The sequence below is a fragment of the Chironomus tepperi genome, unplaced genomic scaffold (assembly GCF_022539635.2).
Source record: "Chironomus tepperi strain 1889 unplaced genomic scaffold, CSIRO-AGI_Ctep_v1 contig_172, whole genome shotgun sequence".
Lineage (NCBI taxonomy): Eukaryota > Metazoa > Arthropoda > Insecta > Diptera > Chironomidae > Chironomus > Chironomus tepperi.
In genome coordinates this window covers 10,259-38,084 of record NW_027226294.1, presented here as the reverse complement: position 1 = coordinate 38,084, position 27,826 = coordinate 10,259, and the positions used below count along the sequence as shown (strand labels likewise).

Below are 27,826 nucleotides of genomic sequence, written 5' to 3'. Positions count from 1 at the left end.
GCTGAAAGCATGAACAATTTATGCTATGCTGCATAAAATATAGCTGAACATCAAAAGTGTCTAGAAGTTGTTTTGAATACATATGCATAAGTAAATAGAGAAGATAAATTAAATTTTTAGAATTTTTTCATGTTTAACGCTAGAAAAAATAAATACAAAAAAAAGCAGCATGCAACTAAATGAAGTGGAAGCTCCTCGTGAACTTTATTATCTATTTATTTTTCCTCGTAACTCAAACATATTTTTCTGCATGAAAAAAGAAAAATCCTTATGCTCATTATTTCTTATTCTTCACGTCTATATGAGCAAATACCATAGTTCATTGTAATGTAAATAAGAAATTGCGGACGTTGTTCAAGTTTAGTCACGTGTATCATATTTTTGTTGCGGCATAGAAATTGATCTAAATAACATTTATTGAATAATATCAGTGCCAATGACGTTATATCAGAAACGAGAAGCGAAAATGTATTTTTATGAAGCAATATAAATTTTTTTGCCAACATTCCAATTTAGAACTCTTGGTAGAGAGTCTCTTGCATAAAAGAGGATATCCTTGGATGTTTCAATATCCTTATATAAACTTTTGAAAGGTTGGAAACAAAATGTTTCTTTGAAATGTAAAGGAGTACAAACACCTACACAATGTTGTTAAATATTTTATTGCTATAATCCAGTGATATGCAACCTTTTGGTGGGCGTAGAATACCTTGGTGGTAAGCCTTGATTGAAATCACAAATGGCATACTGTTCATGAGTCTCTTAGCGTTTGACTTAAGGATGACAGCTTAGACCAACGCACCCTGTACTAACCAAAGCCTCATTTGACTCCGCCCTACTATGTGGCATGGATTGACTGTCATGATTGGTACTTGGTGTGGTTAGACTAAGTGCAGAACATGTCTGAATATGTTCTTCATTCGCACAACTTACGAAGACTAATTCGGTTAATGAGATCTTCAAACATTCTTGGCGTCACACAGGTTGCTCACCACAGAACCAGTGCGACGAATCACACAGGTTGCCCACCTTTATAATCCCTTCAAACCCAATTTTATGGGAAATTTTGACATTTATCAGCTTATGTCAATGGGAATTATTTTACCTTTAATTCTATTTTATTGCTAAGTTGATTATTAACGATTGATTAAGTATCCCAAATATAGAACCCAACCATAGAACTTCCAGAACTTCATATATTCAAGATTTTTAATTGTTTTAAGAACTTTACCCCAATCTATTATATAGTGCATGTGCACACTATTAACTTCATTAGACTGAGTAGTAAAAGCTCTTATTTTGAGAATTTAATAATGCTTAATAGCATTAAATACATTTAATTAATAAAGTTTCATAATTGTATGTGAACCGAGTAAATTGTCCTCACTTAACCACGTCAATAAAAAGAATGTCTTGAACTGTCTCTGTAGTTCAGTAGTTTATTGAGATGGCGAAGAAGAGAGAGTCCTTGTTCATATAAATTTATTGATTTATGAGATTGTCTAAGGAGCAAAGCATATTGTGCTTTTGACACAAGCACCACACAATCACTTCAATGAACATTAATGATGTTTAATGTAAACATGATATTGAAGGATTATTAAATATAATAGCATAACTGAACATACAATAGCGTTCTGAATTTATATGCTGAAAATGGAGCTTTATGTTTGCTTTTGTTTTAAGTTCATTTGCTGCTTTATACGAATTGCTTTTTGTTTGAGTTGTATGTTGCTTGAGATTGTGTACATATTCTGACAGACTGACAGAGAATTATCAAGATTTTTTTTTTTGTTGAAAAAACAACCTTAGGCAGCGTTCGGATGTTGCGGAACTTTGATATAAATCGTTCTTGACTTTCTGTTTAGTTCAAGCGTGGAATATTCATTAGGATATTCATTTAAACGTTGATTCTGTTCTTCTATGTATACACAGTGTGTCTTTTTATAAGCTCAATGCAGACTTTCGTCAATTTAGTTCGAATAATTCGAAATTTCTTTAAGTTTAATTTCGAATTTTCTTCGAAATTACTTTGAGGCTGATTTCGAGTTTTTTTTTTCGAAATTACTTTGAGGCTGATTTCAAATTATTTTCGAAATTAGTTTGAGGTTAGTTTCCAATTTGGTTCGAAATTACTTTGAGGTTAATTTCGAATTTGCTTCGGAAATATGAAATTCAAAAAAATCTGGTTCTTCTAAAGACATTTCTAAAGATTTTTGGACAGCACACTAGTGTGCCGTGCCACAGAGGCTACCCGCCATTGATCTAAACTGTCAATTGATTTTCAAATTTTTCCAACAGTCGTACGCATTTAAAAAAGTGAAAGTCTGGCACAATCCTATACTAGTAACAGTATATATGCCTATAGGGACCTTAAATATGTTATCTTACATGGTGTCAACAATTTTTCTAGAAACGATCCTTTTCATGATCCCAGGAATTGTTTAATTTAAAGGATATATCCTGTACATGAAATTGTGACAACCTTTAGGCAAGATTTCCAACAAAAATTGAAATTTATCTTTAATTTCATCCTTCTTGGAAAATTGATAAAGAAGTCATTGTGAGTAAAATTCACAGCTATAAGATTTTTTTATTATATAAATCTACAATTTCCTTGAAGAAAAAGCTCATTGTCGCAATGACGCCTACGAGCATTTCCATATCACTTTTTGTCGTTATTCTAATCTAAATAAAGGTTTAAAATTAACAATAGAAAAAATAAATTAACTTAGCTTAATGTTATTCCAACATCAAGCTCATATTGTGCTGTAATATAAAAGCTTGCAATGTTCATTATTTTCTTTTCATTTCTGCTACTTTAAATATGTTTGTTTTCTATTCATTTTATACTTTTTTTAAAGCACGGAACATTTAACAACAGCAGCCAATCATGGCGATTCAGCTAGAACAAGTTTAGCTTCAAGTAGAGAAAGTAGTACGTCAGCTCAAGGATCGCAAATTCCTTTTAGGTGAGCTTTTTTTATTTTGTGTGTAAATAAATCGAACGGAAAATGTGGAAAAAACATTTTCGGTACTTTTTTTTATACTTTTCATTCATCGTTTCATACTTTATATTTTCGCTATAAAAATATTAAAAAAGTATAGAGCAAAATGGATTTTTTTTATATACCATAATAATTAGTAAAAGTCAATCAATCGCTGTCGAAAAAGTTAATTGGAATTTTTTTTTCTTTCTATACACTTTTTTCAATTTCAATCCGGACATCAAACACAACCTTTTTAATAAAAAAAGGGTTTTAATGTTGGGCAGTGAAAAAGTTGGAAAAACCTCAATAGGTAAGGATGTATATATATATTTTTATAATGCCAAACACAAACAATAGCTCTACATCAATGCCAGAAAACTCTTTTTTCTGTTTGTTGATGTATATCCCAAAAAAATACTAACTTTTATTCTCCCTTTGTCCTTTGTCTACAATTACAGTATCACAATTCATGACTAGTGAATATTTACACGCATATGACACATCAATAGGTGAGTTGCTATAGCAAAAACATAATTGTTTGTAAGCTTAAAACAATTTTATTTCGGTTTTTATATGGAAATAAATGCAATTGAACCTCAAAAATAAATGCAATGGAACACGTTTCGGTTGAGTTGAAAATTGTGTTAAATTGAATTTTGTTGTAAAATGAAATTTATTCGGATGACATTTTATTAAATTTACTAGAATAAAGTTCCATTTAGTATGCTTTCTCGAAATCTCGATCACGATTTCTGATGTTTTTAAGGATCTCGGAATTTTACCCGAGGAATCACGATCCCGATTCCAAGATAGAAGAAATAGCAAGAAAGCTTATCATTAAGAGATATTGAATTTTTTATGCATTTATTTAGGTTGTTTTGAGATTTCCAAAACCTTTATAATTGTAGCTGATCTCTTACTTATCCAAATCCTCTTGACGTCTAAATATGGCTTTATGGCTGGCTGAATTCAGTGGATTTTGAGCGAAACAAATGAGAAAGACCATTAGTGTCAACCAAACGGCTCATTAGTGTCGACCGAGCGACTAACTAGTGCCAACCGAGCGACTTATTAGTGTCGATCAAACGACTCATTTGTGTCGCTCAGGATGGATTCAATGAAGCTTTGTTCAAATCGTGACGAAGCATTCCTCATTTGTTTCACTTGGTTGTGTCACCCGTTCCCCTAAACCCTGGGGTTCATCTAAAAATGCTGCTCTTTAGTCAAAAAACGCTGGCCTCCATCTTGAACGAACTATAAGGTACAGCCCAAAATTAGAAGGAAATCCAGGAAATCCAGGTTTCTTGACCAAACCCTTCTAAATGCACACAAAATCATTACTCACTTTTCTTACTTCCTTATTAAACTTCAGATTGCAGCCTTAGATCATATAATACTTAGTAAATGATCACTGATAAGCTTCTTATTGTTCCTATAATTCTCCTTATTGTTTAATAATTGCTCAATCAAAAATATTTTGTAAGACATTTCGATATTTTTAACTCAAGTCATCAATTTATACAGAATATAACGATCCTTAGGTAGATACTTAAATTATTTCGGTTTATTGGTTGCTTAGCAGAGTAAATCAGTCAGATACTCGATTCTAGGCAACACAACAATGTATTTTTTCTTAATAAATTGTTATTGAATGGCTGCATTTAATTTTAGATTGACTTTAAGTCTTGTGTCTGCTCGTGAGAAATTCAATAACCTTAGTTGTACATGCTTTATATTGAGGATTTACAAAGTTCATTTATTCCACTCTGCAAATGATACCTCGAAATATTTGAAATCATTCCATTTCATTACATTTTCGTGACATATTATTAAATGAGCGGAAATGAATTTGATAATGCAGCAACACAAAAAAAAGGAAAAAATTCAATCAATTTCTAATGAAAATTTTCCATTTGATGATGATGACAAGCATCAAATAAAGCGAAATTGAATTTTTTTGTTTGTAATGGATGCTCATGTGTACTCTGGAATTTAATTTCACTTGATGATACATTTACAAACAAAAAGGAAAGCTTTATTTTATTTACGAATGACATGAAAAATGCAAATTAACTAGTGTCAGGTACATGATGCAATTTATTTAACTTTGTTTATATCCTCATCTAATATTCACACATTTTTGTTTGAAGCACATGCCGGGACTATGTATTTAAATTAGAATAAAATTTTATAGAATGTCCATACATAGACACACATATGTAGGATTCATCTAATTGATGACTGTCACGTTTTGTGCTAAACATAAATTTTTGAGATTTTTTCTTCTACATCTGTCCATTGTTTTTTCGTGATGGAGATAACATTTGCAGATAGATAGGATAAAGTTATGTGTATTTTTCATACATCCATCACAACACAACAATATATAAAAGTAGAATTAATTAAAAAGTTTTATCATCTAATTTCATTTTTGGGTGGATGGATGATGAAATGCTTGCAATACTACATGACATGAGACAACGTTCCAGTTACCTTTTTATATTTTAATTTGTAACAGAATAAGTCTCAAGAGGAACTTTTTTGTCTTACCTTCATGGAAAAAAATTATCATTTAAATAGGGAAATTTGAGCTTTTTTAATGACGATTCTTTCCCCTTGTTAGCTCATCCTTCGGTTATATTACGTTGTGCGAAAATTCACGATAATTGTTTTGAGGCATCTCTAAATCGCAAAAGTTTTAGGTTGCAGAATTATTGAACGATTGACAAGTTGCTGATTAAAAATACATAATTTGATACATTTGCCTTAAGATAAGTGCCTTACTACCTAGGCTGAGGCGCACGTGACCCCATTGTTGCATAGATAGAACGTCTAAAGTCGACTCTATCCTTTGAACAACATTCGAGATGCTCTGCTAGTTTGGAATGTTAAGGACTTTAGTTCGTCCTTTTCTACACATCTAATCCAGGAATTTTTAGTATTCAATAATGAAATATCGTTCCTGTCGGTTATGTTTAAGCAATGTGGAACCATGAGTAATGATCTGTGTGTAGGCAAATTAGCCAAAGCTGGATTATATCCTAACTTTTTTGAAGAATACGACACGATAAACCACATATCTAGTGCAAATTTTGGTGTCATACCCGATTGGCATATATGGAATCAGCCAATTTGGCGAAAACAACCACATTTGCCTAATGTTTGCCATTTGGGTCAAAGTATACTACCGCTTGTCGCCAAAGTGGCAAAATTTCATATTCGCCAATCGGGTATGATACCAAAATTTGCACTGGATATGAGATTTATCGTGTTGCATTCAAAAAAGTTAGGCATGTGCCGATCGGGTTACTTTTTGCAACACGACATCCGATTTTGGTGACACATTAATGTGTCGCGGATTATAGTTTGAAAATCACTACTCTACAGGCTTAGTTGCTAAACAATAAATCGGATATTAGCCACCCACTTGTTTTGATGTGGATTCAACTTCCACAAAATGCCATTATCGTAATTACTGATGAGAATTTTGTCAATATGAAATGGGTTTACACGATGTCACGGCATTATTCTTTGAAAATATATTCAATTTAAAATTCAATTAGCAAAGTGTAATTAGTAAGTCAATGAATCATTTGGAATGGTTCAATTTACCATCAATCATTTTCTGCAACACTTTAAATATCATTTTCTATAGATATAAACATTTTAAATGTTAATAGTGCGTGCCGTAGGCAATAGACATCTGTTTCGTTACTATGAAGGAACTAACTTTAAGTTCTGAGTAAACACTTAATGATGGCAATTAATTTAACGATGTAATAGAACTGCGAAGGAACAAAAATTTTCGATGTCATTAAACTGATTGATACTATGAACATGTAATCTATGACACAAGTTGGATCGAATGCGGAGGTGTGTAGTATCTTACAGGAGTTACTGACTTTTTTGGATGTGTAATTAAATAGAACAAAAATTGGGTCTAAAAACAGAATCTCCAATTAATTTTCTCATTATTTTGACTTCAGTTTCTTATCTTGTATACTTTTTTATATATTTCCATTTACATTCAACATGTTGTATCATATTCGACTTATTTTTAGAAAAGGATGATGATGATGATAGCAACAAGAATGATGTACAAATTGTTATTGACCGCGTGGGTATGTTGAACAACAAAATTCCATTGATAGAATTTGTAAAAAATAAAACCTTTGTACATAAAACTTTTCCATACATATTCTATTGTCTTAATCTAGTCTACAAACAAAAACTTATTTGTTATTATCTTTTTGTTAATTATTTCTTTTCTTTTACATCTCTCTCCAAACTATGTCTAAAGCCTCGATATTAATCCTTGAACATAAAAATAAAAGAACTGAATAACTATTTTCAGCATGCTCTAGATTTCCTCTAATGAATGTTAATTTAATTTCATATTAAGTAGATACATAACAGAACTACTGCTCAGTCGATATGAGAACAAAAAAGAACTAACTAATGTATACATTTTGTTGTAATATTTTAGTATATACCAAATAATTTATATCTCTGTTAATTAAAACTTTGACCAAATTCCATTCGTTATGTTATTTTTTTTTAGTCAACAACATGCTGTTGGGGTAGGGGAAGTTGTTGAAATTATGGAAATAAAAAATTGTACTCGATTTGCTTAGCATGATTAAGCTCCAGTAATTATGCAAATTTCCGAAACAGCAGCAAAAAAAATATTTCCATACATTCTAGTAGATCTCATCATCTAATGATGCAAAATTGATTGCTAAGGGGCATGCTGTGATGGAAATTCATTTATTTTTGTTATAGGGTAATATAAACCAAGCAATTATTTGCTGTCAATTACATATGACTATCAATTGGTTTATGGAAATTACATAAATGACTATTTTCTAGAATGATCATTAATCTGTAGCATAAACCACGACGTAAAGTGTTGACAGCATGGGCATTAAAATTACGAAACATCCTGTTCCGTCTATCCTGTCGAATCAAATTTAAATGCCATTGTTTTCCATACCAAATGAGAGGTTTTTGGTGGATGGAATACGATCTATAAATTATAGTAAAAAATCCATTAGTGCAATTGTCAGTGAGACAATATAACAGGCTTTTATCAAGCATCGGGGAGCCCTGTCATATCAATTTATTATAATCCTTCTTTAACGCTTTGATGTGTATGTGCATTGGTGTCTCTATATTGCTTGTAGCATCATCATTCATTTCCATAAATACGTCTGTATCAATAAGGTGTCAATTAAAAATCCTCAAAAAGCAATGATTGCAATTCAAATGAAGTTTACATCATAAGCTTTACATGCAGCAATAATGTGCTGCATCAGATTTAATTTCATTTCATCACATAACTTTTATATTGTATTTTATTTTTATAGACGATGATTCTGGCGAGAAATCTATCAACGTCCTCTTAGGTGGTGATGAATCAGAATTGATCTTTATTGATCATGCATTTGCAGATATGACAGTACGTGCATTATTCTATTTAATTTATAGTGCTATATCAATAATATTAATTTCTATCGTCTCTAATGTCTATTTAGCCTGAAAACTGCTTATCATCATACGATCCACATGGATATCTTGTGATTTATTCATCTGCAGACAGAGCTTCATTTAATGTTGCCGAACGTGTACTACAAACTTTATGGACGTCTGAAAATATTGCACAAAAAGCTGTGATACTTGTTGGAAATAAGGCCGATTTAGCAAGAAGTCGTGTCATCTCTTCAGAAGGTAAGAACAAATGCTACTTAAATTTATCGTGATTTATAGCTCCAAGCAACATGTTGAATGCTTTTGGGATGAAAGTGTCCATGACAAATGATATTTAATATCGGTCCAGTTACTATCCTTAATTTACAGAAAAGTAATTGCCAGTGGTGATGGCAAACTTTGAGATCTTGTTGATGGACTGTGGGAATTGGATGAAATTAAGGCAATCCAAATTTCAATTCCAGGAACAACCCTGATAATTTAAATTGAAAGTTTTTCTGCCTTAATTTCCATTCTTATTCTTTTTTGAGGAATTACAAGCTCTCGGGTTAAGAAACATGAGTAGAATAGAAACAGTAATCAGATTTGTGGTTACAGCTTGATATCAAGGAATTAATTTCATTAGAATTTTGTGGTGAAATCATGCTGTTTAGATAATGAAATCATTACTTAGAGCATATTTGTATGTTTCCAGTTCCGCAATTTGATATTGTTAATTTTGAGATGAATATCCTAAGCTACATATTTAGACATGATATTTGCTTTCTGTGAGTCAATATTTGAATTTTGATCTTTTTGAATCAGCAAATAAACTTCTGAGATAGAAGCAAGGTGTGGATACTATCAATATGTCTGGGATAATCTAGGATAACCTGGAAAATTGGGATATTTCATGTAAACGTGGGATAATATGGAAATAATCGAATAGTTTGGGATATGTGGTAAAAGTGAGACAATGGGGATGGTATAGGATAAATGTGGATAAAATGTGATAAGTGGGATAACTTGGGATATGTAGGAAAAGTTGAATAATAAGAAACAATGAGGATAGTGTGGGATTAATGAGGATAATGGGATAACGGAATATGATAATATGGGATAATAATAAAAAGAGATAAACGAGGATTACAAAGGATAATACCAATATTTTAGTAGTTTCCACGCCTGGGATAAAAGGATAAGATTCATCAAACTTTATTGAGGTCATATAATCTATAAAATCATAATAATTATGTCTAAATCAAGTCATCAAACCACATTTGTTTATGTTTAAGCAAATATTGTATTTCCATTACATAAAATTTACTACTTGCTCTAAAACTTATCCACAAACAAAGATTCACTTCATTACACTTGACTTCATGCTGAAATATAAATAAGGCGACAATTCTCCAGCGTATACACACATTTGTATCTTGTATTTTCCTTTTTGTTAGTGCTATAAAGCATGAGCCACATGCTAATGGAAACTTTTTTTTTGTTCTTGCTCACTTCATTTTTTATTCCTCACAATGCATGTGGATATAACTAACTTTTCCACGTTTTGCTTCCTTAATGTTTACTGTAGATGAACTTTTTTTTTTCTAAAGCTCACTTGCTGATGCTTGACACTTTGAATAGTTTTTTCAACCTGATGGTTAATGTGGTGATATATTGGCCAGCACATATGCTGGTCATTGAGTATATGATTGACATTTTAAAAAGTTCACTTATGTTGATTGAATTTTGTGATAAAATGAAGTTAAATGAAGTAAAAAATTGTGTCAATTTCAAGTGCTCCATATGGACATATTTGGTATCCACATGGACGCAGAGCTTTAAAAGCTCTGTAGCGGAACCTCCATCATTTAAGTCAGTAAAATGCGCTTTAGGCACCAAACCAGTTACCAAACTAGAAACTGTATCTTGTCAACTAACCATCATAAAAAGTAAGCAAGAACAGTAGTTGACTGAATGATGATTGGGTGAACTGCAAAAAAGGATAAGCAAAGAAAAAGCGAGATAAGTCTTGATGTTTGAAAAAAAAGGCAGGTTGTTTGTATACACACAATATAATCTCATCTCGTAGCTTTTTATTGCCGTATATACAAGCAAGTATCAAAGTGAGCAAAGAGGCAATATAAACAGGCAAACAGTACTTTCTAAGAACATTTATAAACAAATACAATTTTAAAGTACGATGGAAATTTTTGTGGGATTTTCCTATGAGCGACAACAAAGTATGCCATTAAAAGAATAAGAATCGCTGCTATGGATAAATATTTGATAATTTTTTTCAAGCTTTCTTTCAAATAGAAAATTGAATTTTACGCTCTATTGAATATTATAAGGAGCTGTCATTTTAGAAATTGATTACTTTAGATTTTTATTTTGTTTAAAGCTTTTATGGATGGAAGATAATTCTATTTGATGCAAAGTATATTGAATGATTTCACATTATCAAAATATTATGTATGCTTTTAGAAAGAAATCTCGCGATCGGAAGAGCTTATTTTGACAGAGTTGTTGTTAGACAAAGATAGGTTGAGATACATGGCAGGCAGATTATGACAACATGGTAGCCAGATTATGGCAACATGGTACCCAGATGATGGCAACATGATAGCCAGATGATGGCAACATGGTAGCCAGATGATGGCAACATGGTAGCCAGATGATGGCAACATGTTAACCAGATGATGGCAACATGTTAACCAGATGATGGCAACATGGTAGCCAGATTATGGCAATATTATAGCCAGATGATGGCTATATGACAAGCAGATAGTGTCTACATAACATCCAAGTGGCTGCCATTAATAATTTGTTCCAGGTTTAAAATGTCCGGTTGAATATTTAGTTGCAAAGACAACCATGTTCAGTCAATGAACATCTTACGGCATCTAGTGAACGTGCTAATTGGTACTGTTAGGTGCTCATTGAGTATATACTCTTATGTTACGAACGTAATAAATGACCGACCTTAAATGCAGTCTAAATGCGATTTGTTCCCCAAAGACTAGACATATCTTTGAAATCAACTCTGTAAGCTTTATGTATATTCTATCGTATCGCGTTCTTTATCTTTAAAAATTGATTTATGAAAGATTCGTTCTTAAAATTTCCACATTTTTTTTTATATTAATGGATGTAAATTCATGTAAATTTTTCATGATCAAATATCATTAAAATCTTTTATTTAATGGGAAGGATTTTTATATCATCCTTAATGCGAGTAAAAATAGCGTGCACCATAAAGTCATTGAGTAAACAAGTAAAACGTAGAAAGGAAAGGAAAAAGAAAGAGAGAAAGCCATAACGTGATATATTGTCAAGGGAGTCATGAATTTATTTATTATTGTAACATCATTTCCTTAACACTCTCATTCAAAACAATAAAAATCGTTGGGCGGAAAGAGTAAGTCTATAAAATGGTAAATAAAAAAAGGTAAAGCTATATTGATTGATATCTACCAAGTAATTTATTTTATGCATTGGCTACTGCTAACTGCTTAAATTGTTAATGTGAGCATGGGAAGAATTTTTCATTGTTAAATACCTTGCAATAACTTTTCTACCTTGTTTTAATGTGGTCTACCTTCTTTTATTAAGGGTATCCATAAATGCGAATGGCTATTGGGGGTGAGCTTTAGATATTTGCAAAGCAAGATTCAGTGACAAATCCTTTTTCTGCAAAAGACTTCTTGACAATTATAAGCTTGACATAATCTTTAACCTAAATAAATACATACACAAGTTTTACGTTTGGATTGATCTTGATTCTGATCTGAACTCGGGGATTTCATTGGAAAAAGTTTTAATGATTATGGCATGTAGAAGGTACGGTACTGAAGGTTTGTTTGACCTTAAGTGTGATCATATATCTATGTAATGAGGATTTTCTGTTTAAATCCATAAAAGAAGGTTGAAAGTTCGACAAGTGAATAGAAAGGTGATCCATTCAATGATACTTAATTGCCTTGATTCTTGGAAATTCATAATTACAGCAACTCATGATTTATATTATATAATTTCCTAGAATCATGCATTAGATATGGAAGTTAATAGAGCATTTAATTGCAAACTTGCTCCATTCCAAGTTTTCATCTCCGGATTGAATCAGTAAAATTGCACAATAAGGCAAACAACTTCATTTATTTGCTAAACAGATGAGCTACGAATACGATACTACAGCCGCAATGAAACTTAATACTCATTTACAGTATTAAATCTGCGGAAGTTTGCAACAACCCCGCAAACTAGATAGCAATGAAAATGGAAACTTATTTCCACACGCGATCCTGTACTTAATTTTCTATCACATGCACTTGTAATCACTTTTCATTAACATTATTTTGATGACTCAAATGTGCTGCATAATAAGGATTGATTATTTCATATCTTGGCGCAACCAGAATGTTTTGTGTTTTTTGGTTCCTTTCCATTTCAACAACTTTTTTTTGTGTCTGTAATGTGCTGAATGTAAAACCACATATGTGGAACTCTTCTTGAATGAAAATTGAATGGAAAATTTAATTTGTTCAATGAGCTTCAACTTTAGACTTTCCTTACTCATTCCTGAGCATCGCCTTAAACAAGCATATATATATGTCTATATATAGTTTAAAAATTGCCAGCTTTCATCCCATTTAACGATGGATGAAAGAAGCACACTTATACGACCTTTTCAATCAATTCAATGTTGATGCTCACATCACAGTCAGTCAGATAAATAGATAGATAGATACATGGATGCAATATGAATAAAAATCTTCTTATTATTTGCTGTATTTTTTTTTATAAACACTTGAAGGAAAAAAAATGCGCAGTTTTATTGTGAGATGTCGTGTTATATTGCTATGTTTGACTGCATGACTATGGTCACGACAGCTCGTAAATTTGGACTTATATCTACGCTTTTATTGCTCGCATGCAATAGATTATTGAGCTTCTTCTCGAGAGCTTTTTAAAGAAATTTATGGCCTGGCTTTAAACGAAAATTTGATAAAATTGTCAGTGACTTCCCGAGTGACATAAGTGATTAAGGCTCCGCTAAACCTCTTTTATGTCATCAAATGGATGTCACCTAAATTTTACAGCAAAATGGATGTCAAATGGAGGCGGCTTGATGTAAGAGGTTTAGCGGAACCTTGACCATCTTAAGATACACTTAAGGCAAGCGATGACTGTCTTACTTGTCTTCTTATTTACTCAAACAGAACTCCATTGAGAAATTGATGTTTAAGAGTTTTTTCACATGAAGAAAAATGTGTCAAAAATGCTGCACGTTATATTCCAATAAAGCACCTCTTGAGTAAAGCATGACACATATGTCGTGTGTGAATTTAGATGCGTAGGATATAAAGTGAAATCATAAGCTTCAAATATTCCCCAATTTTCCTTTTTAGACTTTAACGTATGAGTAAATGTGTCGAAGAGTATTAAGGATTTTTTAGCAGCTATATGCGTTTTCTATGGAATTTGAGTTTGAGAAATGTGCTGAGTACAATTTTTATCGCTATGGATTTATCTCTCGCCTTTTTTTCCTCATGAAATGTTTAAAGTTTTATTTCTCTTCTTCTTATCTGATCCTAGTCCAGTGGTGGACAACCTTTGTGCCACTGCACTCTCTTTTCACTCACTTGGATTACCATGAACCGTATGCCGTGTATGGTTTCTGTCTGGGCTTACCTAATCCTAGTGTGCCGCGAAAAATAAAAGGTTGCCCACCACTGCCCCACAGCCTGTTTATCTTATTCCCATTTTTTTTCATGATGTTCATGGGAGCACATGAAAAGAAGATTTATCATCATTTTAATCATGCTTACTTCATCTGAATTCACATGGAATGTAAAAAAATTGTTATAAATTGTTAAGGGATTTTATGTCACAGGCTATAACCGATTTTGGTTGCTTGAACAAAGCCGATTTGTGTTAAAGATTCACATTCTTTAAGTTTACTCAATTTCTCATATTAATTACTTCCATTCTTTGTATCTTGGGGACAAAAATTTTGGTTTAAAGAAGAATTGAAAAGGAACCGAGTAAGGCATAAGAATTAACTAATCTCATTTGCTTGATGCTGTGCTAATTATTTTTACGAGTAAAATTTTTTTAAATGAACCATGTAATATGATTAAAGCTAATGCCTATTATGTTATTCTCAGAGGTGTTGCGATCTGGGTTAAGGCTGTAATCAGCTCTAAAGTTCATATATCTTGTTATGATTACATTGAAAATTTCCTAATTCTAATTTTCAATGCTAGCTTTGTAAGCATTCACGTTTTTCAAGTCGAACCTTATTATTGAGCAGCTAGCTTGAATTTAAATAACACTACCCACATCCCTGCTTTCCTCGTTCTTCTTTATTTTTCAATTCATCCAATTAAAATACAAATTAGTAAATGACTTTATTAAGTGGGGAGGAAAACGTAATCAATTTAAATAAAAGGTGACGTCCGTGATTGAAAGTAAATAAGGAACTTGCTTTAACTGTGACAGAGTTGGCATGCATGCATGTAGAAATAATCGGATAATGCCGACCGAATCACTAGAGGATTCAGTAAAAAAGCTATCTTGATTTTTAAAATTGTCGATATCGGCGAAAGCTCCGAAGGGTCCATCGATGAAGGAAGCGACAACCTGCGGAACACAGTCATCTGCAAGAGGTGACAACCTGCTAAAGGGCCATCGTTGTTTGGTGGCAATCTGTGGAAGAGGCCATCGGTGGAACGATGGAATGGGCCATCGGCGGAATAAATCATCGATGGAAGGGAGGAACGTGTGGAAGGGGCCATCGATTTATGGCAGCAACCTGTGAAAAGGGCCTTCAGCGGATGATGTTAGTCGGTGGAAGAGCCCATCAATGGAAGGTCACAACCTATGGAAAGGTTCTATTGTAGGAAGGTGGCAACCTGCGGAAGTGGCTATCAAGAAGGTGGCAACCTACGGAAAGGGCCATTGCAAAGAAGGTGGCAACCTGCGGAAGGGCTATCTGGGGATGTGGCAACCTGCGAAGGGATGGATGGAAGGTAGCAACTAGAAGTGGACAAGTTCTGCCAACCCTGAACAGTGCTTTAATTAATCCACAAAAACAAGAAAATTTCTTCCTATACTAGATGTTTATTCATTCAGAGAGAGAAAAATTAATTAAAGTAACGCAATTAATTTCTGATAAAGTACATATTGCTGGATATAAAGCAGACAGTATATAAAATAATAGAAAAATGGAAAATTTTAAATAAACATTTTTTTTAATTCAGTGGAATAAATAATTAATGCTATAATCATAATGAGGGGATAAATTTTACGGCATATAATGATGAATGAATTGAGACAATAAAAGGCTTTATGATTATCACTTGACCAAAAGAACCATTCAACATGAAATGTATTGGTTTACAATAAATATTTTATTTCAATATAATTTTTATTTATTTATCAATATTTTTATCTCATTTCACATCAGAGGGTAAGGCTATGGCAACAGCATATGACTGCAAGTTTATTGAAACGTCAGTGGGAATAAATCATAATGTGGACGAATTACTTGTTGGATTGCTGACGCAAATACGACTAAAATTGGAAAATCCTGAAAAGTCAAGGTATGTAGTTGCTAAGGTAGTAAGCATGCTGTACATAAAGACTAATTTACATTTTTAATTTCCTTTTCTCACTTCGGTAAATTCACATCCTGTTCATCAAACTACCGTTATGCAGAGATTTGTTCCGCAAACGTTCATCGAGAAAATCAAAACGTCGTGCATGCTCACCATTGGGTGTTACCACAACTTGTTTGTCAGGAAATACAAATACAAATCCAAGTACACCACTGGGACCTGCCAATGATGCCGCAAATACTCCACCAAGTAGCATACAAAATAGGTAACAACATATACTTGTATATCCATGCTTCAATATTTCATATCTTCATTCTTACTTTATTTCCATAAAAATTTGATGACATTTATTTGATGCTGACGACATCAATTGACATTCATAGCCCTAGAAAATATCGTGGATCAAGAACATCAGCGAGTTTAAAAGTAAAAGGACTCCTGGGGCGTGTTTGGGCACGAGATTCAAAATCAAAAAGCTGCGAGAATTTGCACGTGCTGTAAAAGTGTCCGTCGCACAGCAGGAAGCGCATTTATTCTAGAGAGACTCCTTTTTATTTAAAAATTTAAGTGAAATTTTCCTTTTAAAGTTTTGTTTGATATTATTGATTTTTTATTATAATTAGAATGAGATTGTAGGGTAAGCCAATGGAACTTAATTTTAGCTCAGATTGTTATTTGATATTTGTGATAGTTGAGATTTTCTGGATAAAGATCTTGTTTGACTTGTGCATTTATGTGGCAATATATGAACAGGGCTTAAGTTGATGCTTCGTTTCAGAGTTGGCAATTGGCTGTCTTCTGGCATCTTTTTGTCTTCTACATAAGGCAGTGAACGACTGTCGACTAACTCTCGGAAGATGTCACTGGACTTTGATTGATGTCAAAGTGAGTGATGTCACCGGTCATTAATTGATGTCACCGGCCATTGACTGATGTCACCGGCCATTGACTGATGTCACCGGCCATTGACTGATGTCATCGGCGTTTGACTGATGGTACCTGACATTGACTGATGTGACTTGCCGTCCACTGCCGATAGAAGATTATTAGTAAGGTAGAAGATAGAATGACTTTTGCTTTGTCAATTGCCAACTCTGTTTATAAAGTGTTAGACCAGTGGTTCCCAACCTTTTATTTTATGTGGCACATCTTGGTGGTAAGTCTGAACCGAAACCGCACATGGAATACGGTTCAGAGTATTTCCAAGAATAGTAGTGTCGCGGCACACAGGTTGTTCACCACTGATCCAGACTAAAATGTTAAGAGCATTCAAAGCAAGCTCTCAAGCAGCATTTGTTCAAAATCTATTGCAGACATCAGTGCACCGAGTCTGTCTGGAATTATCTATGAGCAATCTTGAAATTTTAATGAATTTAACTTCAAAAAACATATCTAAGAATTTCTTTAAGAAATCCTGTATATCACATTGGCTTATTCTGATTTAGAATGTATGATTTTGATACAATTTTTTGTTTTTATTTTAAGGAATTAAAAAGTATGCATTAAAATAATTTTTTCTGTAATTAAAATAAAGGAATTAAGAATTTTTTTATACATGTACAGATACAATATATTTTTTTTATTATTATGACTCGTTCTTTTGGTACTTCCATTAAGTATTCTTTTTTGTTTGTTATCGTGCATAATTAAAAAATGAGAGAAAGGATGAGGATGATGATGTAAATGAATTATAAATAAGATATTCTTGAAAAAGAAATGAGCGTAAAGGAAGTGAAATAAGAAAAATAAGAATTAATTAAGTATATGGATGGAGGGAAAAAAATATGGGAATTTAGAACAGAAAAGATAAGCAATAAGAGCGTAGTCTGATAAAGTTTTTAACTTGTGGCTATCAAGAAGAGTTTGAAGGAATTCGTTGGAATGGAAAGAAATTGGCAGATTTTTTTGGGGATGTCTTTATCCTGTGTAAAATGGTAAACCTTTGGATTAATCTCTTTGTATTTTACGGCTGATAAGATTTTATGCTTAGTTTGGAGATTTTCTCGAAAACAATTCTTAGAACTGGCTATACGAACTTCTATCATTTAGGTTTTCTGAGTGAAAAAAGGTAATTGAGAAAATTTCTGCCTTTTTAAAACTTTTTTGATGAGGGTTAAAACTGTCTTATTTGTCAATTTGAAACCCTTACCTCAGTAATTAAAATTGTTTCATTATTTTTAATAAGGATTTTAAAATTGAGGATTTTGACTTTGACGAATAATTTTTAAGTTGCTGTAAACAAGTAGACATAATGGCTTTATGCTGATTTAACAATTATTTGATTGTTGAAGCTTTGGAAAAATCAGAAGTCGACTTGAATTTTTAATGGAGTCGAGCCGGCTTGAGTCGACTTTTCCATACAAAATCCGACAATTGCAGTCCTCGTCATCTGTCTTAAAATCCTCATATTTGAAGGTAGTATCACCATGTTTTTAAGCAACAATAGCTTTATAATGTCCTATTAAATGATTTTGTAACAAAGATAACATTTAGAGCTACCAAATCAAATAATAAGCAAGTAATTCAATAAGATGGAGTGAATCCCGAGCGACACAAGCTGTGAAAGATCTGTGAAGGCAAGAAAGTCTCTGCCACGGACGCCATTTTGCCCTACATGTAGATGGCTTTCATTTGTTATTAGTAAAAGAGTTTTAGCGGAGTCTTAAAAGCTCCGTTGCGGTGCTTAGGATTTCCAAAAACGGGAATATTCCCGAGAATGAATTAAAAATTTTTAGTAAAAATTACCCGGGAATATTCCCGTTCCTGAAGGTTACTCCCGTAAAATTTCGGGAATCGGGAATCTGGAACGGAAATTCTGGAAACCCTATCGGAGACTTCTTCATTTATGTCACTCAGGAATGCTTCAAATACAAGATCTCAAGGATGTCATAATGCTGAGATCTCGCGCATCACTCAGCCAGTCAGCCAAGAATCAATTCAATCAATCAAAATTCTTTAAATTTTTTATAAAATTTTTCTACCTTGCTAGAAAATGTAGAGGTGCATTTGCACATCCGAATCCATATCCAACATCCAACAAAAAAAAGTCTGTCAATTGAATTCTTTCATACGAATATAAATTGAGTAAAAGTTCGATAAAATGAAATCAAGTACAATTTTTCCGTGCAATATTAATGAATTTTAAGAAAAACAAAACCCTATAAATTCTAATGTTCTGTATCATTTTTTAAATTAGAATAAAAACCTTAATTAACACATTTTTCCGTGCAATGAATTATATTCATCTATTATTAAATTCAGCATAAATTTTATTCGTTCCTTTTTTTATCTTTCCTTGACTTTTATGTAACAACACTCGATAAATAAAGTAGAAATTTCTTTTTGTGGTGAATATCTCGTAAATCTCTTGAAAATTTAAATATATTATATTTACGTACATAAAACGGAACAAAAGGAAGAAGTATCGTCTCTTGGTCTTATTATGAAAAATTCTTCCTTTAAATTGTGTCAGTAGATAGCATAAAACTCATTACATTTTTTCATAAACGTGAAATATTTTTTTACTTCTCTCGCATTTCTCGAATCCATAAGTTCAGCATATATCTGACAACTTTATTAAAAATGATCTGCAAACAAAATGTTTTTCCTCAAGACACATTCGTCTAAATAAATAGATAGAAAGGAATTGTGTGTCACACACACAAAGTATGTGAATATTTCATAATATTTCAACACATTTTGAAATGCATCAAAATATTTTGTAGCACATCCAACACAAAGTAGAGCACAAAAATGCTTTCTACAAAATTTTTTTGCATAAAAGCTTTTAGATGCTCTATGCCAGTGGTGGGCAACCTTTTGTTTTTCGTGGCACACCTTCATGGTAAGCTTCAACCTAAACTTCATACGATTCATGACATTTGGACTAGTATGACGCGGTACACAGGTTGCTCACCACTGCTCGATGCTCAAATTAAGAGCTTACAGTTATAAAGAAGTGTGACAAACAGGGCATGAAAACTTGAATGTGAATACCATTGCTTAAATTTCATTAGTTGTAAATTAAAAACAGCTGAAAGGGATATGCATAATATAAGGGTGCTGTTAAAGATCCAGTATCTTGGATATTTTGGAACTACAGCTATTCAGATCATTGGAATCTAGAGCTACTGTAAGGCGTTTTACGACTAATGATTGCTTAACGAGTGAGAGTGCGTCACATTATTGCTCTTAGTAGACCTAAGAGTTTAAAGTGGGATCCGATCCACTCCTTTGATGTCGCTATTGTCAGTTTATTGTCTATAGCCTTTAAAGGGAAGCTGCGAGCCGTGTTTCTACTAAATATCATTCGAAAAAGGACAGGTGAAAAAGATTCTCCTTCCTAGTCTCGAACCCACGGCCGCTTGGTGGGTATTATAATAATTAGGTACCGAAGTACGAAACCAGTAAGCCACCGAGTCCAATCTAATCATAGATTGAGATATGATCTGTGCAAATACCATTGAATTGACACCACTAATGAAATTTAATCAATATCCACCGATATATATTTTCATGTCCTGTAAAGATATAAACAAAAATGAGCTGACTTTAAAGAGAAAAGTATAGACACAAAAAGCATAGAAACCTAAAAATAGTTAGAATATTTCACATTCGTTCGAATAGGAGAAATTTATAGTTTTACATGACAGACAGGCTGCTCCCTTTTTCGATTCAATGAATATAGCAGCAATAGCAATAGATGATTTTATGCATCTAGGTCACTGGAGGTTGAAAATAATTTAAATCCACAAGTTTAATTAGCATTCTATTATTTACAGTAATGATGACACGCGGTTTTAATAGTAAGCAGTATATATAGTGATGGAATGAAAGATAATCATGAAAATTTACATATAAATGTAGGGGAGGATATGATATAATTGCATAGAAGTCCCAACAACTTTATCCCCATCCGTTTTTTAAAAATAGTTCCTAGAAGCGTAAAACACATTGAGTTTTAGTTAGTTTGATATGCAGAACAAAAGGGGATTTTTTATCGAAACAAATTTATCAAATCCAAAAGCCTTAAAAATTTATTATGATGCCACTCACATTCATACATATAGGAGAGATTATATCAAAGCTTCCAAATAAACCTGAAATAAAATTATATATATCAAAAATAGAAAGTTTCAAACTTTTTTAATTTCATGAATATTTTTTGTCTATTTTTCTTACCTTTTTTGAGTTTTCACAAAACAAATTTGTTTTTCATCTAAAATGTAATGGAAAAATTCCTGTCTAAAGATTCTTTTCCATTCCCTAGTAGCAATAACTTTCGAAATTTATTGAATTTTTCAAATAGTTCTGCCCGAGTGACACAAACACAGTAGGCTCCAACACGTAGCTTTTAAGGGTCCGCAAAAAAGAGTCCGGACAATAAAAGTCCAAAATGGCACTTCCACTATAGAGTTGCCTCCTAGAAAAGTGGAGTCTGGGTTATTAAAGTTTGGAGTCCGGACCAAAGTGGAGACGTCTCCATTCTGGATTCCAACCAATTTTGCTCTGAACAGCTTTTATTAACACAAAATGGAATCCTTCTATTTTTGGCAGTTATATGCACACCAAACTGAGTTGACTTCCATTTGGTGTTAATAAAAGATGTTTAGCGGAGACTTCTTCATTTGTGTCGCTCGGGTTGATCAATAAGTTTCTGATTTGAGAATTTTCTGCAGGCGACAAATTAATTAGTTTTGATTTTTAATGTTTTTTTTTCTGGATACATATCCAGACTGGATTTAAAGAATTTTGAAAATCCTGTTCATGTTGGTCGCAACGTTTTATGTGTCGCAACAAAATTCAAATCTTATTAGCGCTTACTGTACACATATTGTTCGCCTGTCTATCTGCCGCTTAATTGTACCTTCAGTTCAATCCCTGATATGATTCAGTTTTTTGCAAATTTTTAAGCCTAGCAAAGCAAATATCGGAAAATTATATTAATTGGTTCAGTAGACAGTAGAAGGCTGAATAAATTAACTTTATTCAAAAATTCCCTTACGTTTTACGAAAGTATTATTAAGTAACCCTTAAAAAGATGACTTTTTCAAAATTCTCTCCGGTCACGGATTCAAGTCAACTTTTTTCTCGTCATTTTTACGAAAATGCGCTTCCGCCGATCACGAGTGACCACGTCTATACTAGTTTTTAGTTTTAAATATATTGAAACTTAAATAATGTTCAGTGCAATTATTTGGATTATCAGAAATAGGTTTCTCCCAATTGGTACTCATTGAAATGTTGCCACAACTGCGAATCATACTTAGAATCAGGCTATTTTTCCCAAGTTGTTGGTTCAAAAATTTGACAAAATTTTAGTATGTGCCGATCGGGTCTTTATTGAATAATTCCAGGCAGAAAGCTTATCAGAAATTTCTCAAATTTCATCAAATTCAGTAAATGAATAACAAAATTGCTGCTAGGGTCTAGCTACCTATCCTTTTAAATATTTATTTTAAAACAAAAACGAGAAGAACAAAATAAAAATTAAAAAAATGCTAAAGAAATGCTCATATCCTCAAAAAAATAAAATTGTACCATTAAATGAAAAGAACGGCTAGTTTTGTAGATGAATCTTATAATAATAAAGTAAATAGAGATGAAATTTATCATGATAATATTCGAAATCTAGAGAACCAAAAAAAAGAAACATATAATGATGAAAAATGACCAAAAAATAAATTTGCATTATTATGTTTTATGTAGTTTTGATGAAGAACAGAAGTAATGATTATTATACATCGTCAGGTGCCTTTTTTATTTGATCAAATCAATTTTTGATAGCCGTTGGATGATAAACATAAACGGAATGAGAAAATAATATAAATCGATTCATTTTATTGAATGTGAATGATATTCCTCACAAAAATAATATATTTTATGTTTTAATGCTGAAACATAAATAAGCCATAGATATATATAATTGAAATGCCAAAATATATTATGTTAATTACTTCCTGCATTTTATATTATTGACATTAATGCACACACACTCACAAAATGCTTGAATTTATTGATGTCCTATGCAGAGTGTGGCTGTCTTAAATTCGACATTAGATTCTCGAAAAATTCGAAATCTAACTTTTTTCAAATCAAAAATATACGTTACAAAATAAAGTAAAAGTAACGGTCCAAAAAAATTTGAAAATCAAAGACAAAAAATTTGAATTTTTGAAAAAAATAACGGTCGTTTTTGAGCCACAGCCACACTCTGGTCCATTGATACATATTTTTTGGCGCTTGCTTGCATGTTATTCATTATCACACTTTAAACATCTACTGCATCTCATTTCCATGACAGAGGAAAATATTTTGTGCATTTTTCATGATGAAAATCATGCATCAAACGTGCATCTGTTCATGAAATAATTTGAATGATTTTCGTTTGAAATTCAAAAAATGCTGACGGTTTGTTTGACAGCAGACATGATTAGACATTAGAAATATTTTCGAAAATCTGTTTAATTAATCAGATTTTCTAAAAGTTTTCCACAGAATTGAATTACTCAGCTTTTCCACGAAGCTTTCAAAAATTGTTTACTGTATCTTCGAGACATTTTCAAGAAATTTGTTATAGCATTAAAATATCAGCAGTAAATAACTTTTGACAGCTGTGGATAATTGTTTCTGAGTAGTTCAATTATTACGGGCGTGCTTAAGCTATTAACGAAAAATTGGTCATGCTGATAGATCCTTTATTGCTTTAAAAAGCACTTTAGACCGATAATTTTCTAGTAAATTGTTGAGAATGTGTAACTACAGCTGTAGAAAATTGATAAATGGTGGTAAAGTCAGTATTGTCATATAGACAATCCTAAGTAGACAAAACTATGCTATAACTAGCTAATGGCAAGTTAATATCCAGTTTATGCCTAATTTTAACGTATTTTTGCGCAATTTGGAATGATCCAGCTGACAAAATCAGTCTCTAATTAACCAAATTAACCAAATTGAAATCCATTTCATGTCTAAAATCTTCAATAAGAGTCAAGTTCATTCAATTTTTTTCGCGAACATGCACGTGTGCATGCTTTCATTTACATCAATTATTCAAAACTTTTTTTGTTCATTTCTGTTATTCATTTTTAAAGCTCAAAGTTCATAAGGGACAATTCACAAATGATGTCGATTGAAATTTTATTTCCATATCATCTGTCCTCTCGCAAATCAGGAATTGATTTTATTTTAGACACTTTGTATAGCTTGAAATAATTGAGCCCCTTTCTCACTCTTACTTCCTTGCTTCGATGGCTGTGCAGGTTAATTGTGATCCATGCCATCCCTAAAATGACGCCAAAAGCTGGCTTCCTTCTGCCAATTATCAATACCAATACCAAGTGCAATACTGTCTCTATCGATAGCTTCCTTCCTTACTCTACTCACAAAATAAATGACGTCAAATGTGCACATCCCTTTAAAAATGAACTAATCAGAGTGTGGTCCTTTTGAATTCGAACTTTTCGATATTGGATTTTGGAAGATCTCGAACATGTTTAAAGCATTCGAATATCAACTTATTTTAAAATAGTAATGTACGTTACAAAGAAAGTAAATGTAATAACGGTCAAAAAAAGTTTAAAATTTCTATTTTCGAAAAAATAACGGTCGGTATTGATAATGCCACACTCTGGAACCAACAAGGTGATTTCTACTTGCATAATAAATATTTTAATTACATTTTCTACTGTCAACTTTTTTTAACATGGCGCTTTTAGAGATTTTCCGCTCTCCGCTTTGAAAATGACAAATTGAAAAATTTTAATGCTTAAGAAACTTTTTTCTTCCTAGAATAACAATCACAATCATTCTGTCATTCATTCAATCGCTCGCTCAGTCATAAAAATTTATTCAATGGAAATTCATAATACTTGATCGGATTTTTATAAAGTGAACTACAGTGTAATGAGAAAATAATGATAATGACAAGGGAGATTGTAAGAAAGTTTAGCGCCTCTATTTGCATGTGCCAAATACGATGAGTATTAGAATCTCATTATTATTTTTTTCTTTGTAGGAATAATTTATTTATATCGATCGATTAGTTCTTCTTATTTTTAAAGATTAAATTACAAAAGTACGTGACCTTATCGAGCGACTTTAGCGCATTTTTGTCCCAGCCATCAGTAATTGAATACTCAATAAATTGATTTAATCATTTAACGGTATTTTGGAATTCAAATATTCTAACGGATGCAAAAATTTCAAATTTATTAAAAGCAACGCTTTAAAAAAGTTTTTTTTTTGTTTATAAAATGCAAAATCAATAATTAAAGTCCAAAGTGATAGTTTTGTGCTTCCAGACCATTCAATATTGGAATAACTCGAAGATTCAGAGCTAATGCTTCAAACTAGAGCTTTCTACGATGTCTGGTTGTCAAGATCTCATCTCTTACCCAGCCAGTCGAACAAAGTGTATTATTAAGCTCACTAATTTCCAAAAATGCGCTAAAAAACGAGAGAAAAAGAATCCATCCATGGATACAGATGGGAGGATTGTGTCTATTTCCATTTACATGATGATTAAATTTAAATTAATATTTTAAACAAAAGAGAAAAAAAAAACTCGTTGGAATTTATTAAACATTCGATGAGTGTGAACAAAACAGATTAATAAGAAGCATTTCAAATATGTGCACAAACACGTGTTCGGAAATTCGCGGGTAAAATCGACAAGTTACTAAAATTGTAGAGCACAAAACCCACCCACCTACCAAAAAATATAAAAACACGAAAATTTATAGAATGACGATGGAAATTATTAGGAATATACACATACATTTACTCGCTTACATCTAAATTACTTTCTATTTTCATTTAGTCGGAAGGGTAGGCAATTTGGATTTTGAAATTAAGCAGAATTCTAATTTGTTTTACATTACACGATTTACTTTGCAAGATTGGCAAAAGTCTTTGATCGGAATTATTTGTGGAAATGGAAAATTAAGATTCAGAACAGAATTGGTAATTTGAGAGCTTTTGAAGCTCTAGGAAGTCTTTTCTCTTGAGGATTCTAACCAAGGACGACGTTACGAAACTTGTGATTTTATCCCAGCATTAGCATTCTCTCTGGCATTATTTTTACGAAACGTATGTCCCATCCAACCTTCCTTCCTCATCTGAATCTCCTTGCTGATGTGTTGATGACCTGCTTTTAATATTTATTTTTGTTTAAAGTCTTAAAAGAGATGTTGGATTTCATAAACAAATTTCATTTTGTGATGACCTAGTTTAACCAAACTCTGTCCATCTTGAAAACTTAACTTTTAAAAAATGAAAACTTTTAATTTTATTAAATTTCGTCTTAAAAGATTAACAAAAAAGTTTTAAAAACCATTTGAAATCCAATTCAGACTAATGAATAATTAATTTTGAAATAGAATGATCAAGAAAGGTTCTTATTGAGCATTAAGAGGTCGTTCAAATGTTACGTGACGCTAAGAACAGAATTGGCTGCGAAAAAGCAGCAGTGGCGTAGTGGTTAGAGTGTTGGACAACCGACTCTAAAGACCTGGGTTCGATTCCAGGGAAAGTCTAACGACCCAGGTTCGATCCCAGGGAAAGTTAATTGGATTCGGCTGCCTTTTCCTGTTTCTAGTTATACCAACTTTGGTTTGCAACAGATAAAATTGTTGGTTAGGTACATAGCATTGGTATACCTTTGTTCATGCAAATGTGCAGAGTTTGAAAAATCAGGAGATTGAAACGTTCCACACAAGATTTGTTGCCATTTCTGGATAATCGCAAAATTTGGAAATGCCTTAATTTTCAATACTCACCATAAAATAACAACTCTGAGGAGTATTAAAGTATTTTAGGTGAACCACCTTTTTCAATAATTGAAAATCGATGTTAATTGAAGAATCCAAGAAGAGAATCCAATTCCATTTATAGGTTTGATAGAAATATACACTTACATATATTGAATGCTAGCTGGAATTTATTGATAATTTATTAAATGGGAATTCGATTAGAGATTTTATCAATTTTCTAGCATTTAAACATTCTATTTTCGGCAAAAAGGCAGCAATAAGTATAATTTTATGTTGTTGAACGTGATATAAATAACTTTCAATGAATTAAGTCATTACAATAATTCCTTATCTGATCTTATTAAAAGTATTTTGTGAGTCGACAAAATTACAAAAATTTCAAGCACCTTGAATGAAAAAATCCTAATCAAGATTTTCTCGTAATTACTTGAAATTTGTTAGTCTGATTACTTCTTATCGCAAGAAATAACATCGAAAATTTGCGTAGATTATTTCGGCTGCTGCTTGATAGCGCTGATTAATGATGGATAATTATCCTGTTTTTGGCGGGGAAAATCTTTAATTTTTCAAAACTTTTTCTTGTGAGACACCTGATCTTAATTGTAATCGCTTTTTTGGTATCCTTAATTGGAAGCTGTAAAGTATTTTGGAAGCATGACTGACCATTTTAAATATAAAAGTCGAATTTTAATTGTTTTTAATTATTCAAAGAAATTAAGGTTCGCGAAATAAGATGAAGATTCCCGAGTTTTAGGTTCTGCATGATTTTCCAAATATGGGATGAAATAACACAAGATGCACAACATCTACGAACATTCCAGCTAGATTATGATAACCTAAGATTTCAAAAATTTAATTATTATTTCTTATCTTCATCGGGATACAAAAATATCAGTCTTCCATATGACTACCAAAAAAAGGCGTTATGATGGATTATTAGCGGAGTCTTCTTCATTTGTGTCACTCGGGTATTTAATTA

General features: G+C 32.2%; 1 protein-coding gene across 4 annotated transcripts in view; it reads left to right on the top strand.

Annotated features, from left to right (window-relative positions):
- LOC139088975 (uncharacterized) overlaps positions 1 to 16,923 on the top strand; it is a 64,267-nt gene extending 47,344 nt beyond the window's left edge. For 3 of the 4 annotated variants that reach the window (XM_070638351.1, XM_070638350.1, XM_070638352.1), the window contains 9 exons: positions 2,865 to 2,972; positions 3,257 to 3,300; positions 3,449 to 3,499; positions 7,052 to 7,111; positions 8,357 to 8,448; positions 8,525 to 8,717; positions 15,925 to 16,060; positions 16,176 to 16,340; positions 16,459 to 16,923. In XM_070638351.1, the coding sequence (XP_070494452.1) occupies positions 2,865 to 2,972; positions 3,257 to 3,300; positions 3,449 to 3,499; positions 7,052 to 7,111; positions 8,357 to 8,448; positions 8,525 to 8,717; positions 15,925 to 16,060; positions 16,176 to 16,340; positions 16,459 to 16,576 (967 nt within the window). In that variant the 3' untranslated portion in view covers positions 16,577 to 16,923. The remainder of the gene's footprint in view (positions 1 to 2,864; positions 2,973 to 3,256; positions 3,301 to 3,448; positions 3,500 to 7,051; positions 7,112 to 8,356; positions 8,449 to 8,524; positions 8,718 to 15,924; positions 16,061 to 16,175; positions 16,341 to 16,458) is intronic. The other variant, XM_070638353.1, reaches the window with a different exon arrangement.
- The last annotated feature ends 10,903 nt before the right edge of the window (positions 16,924 to 27,826 follow it).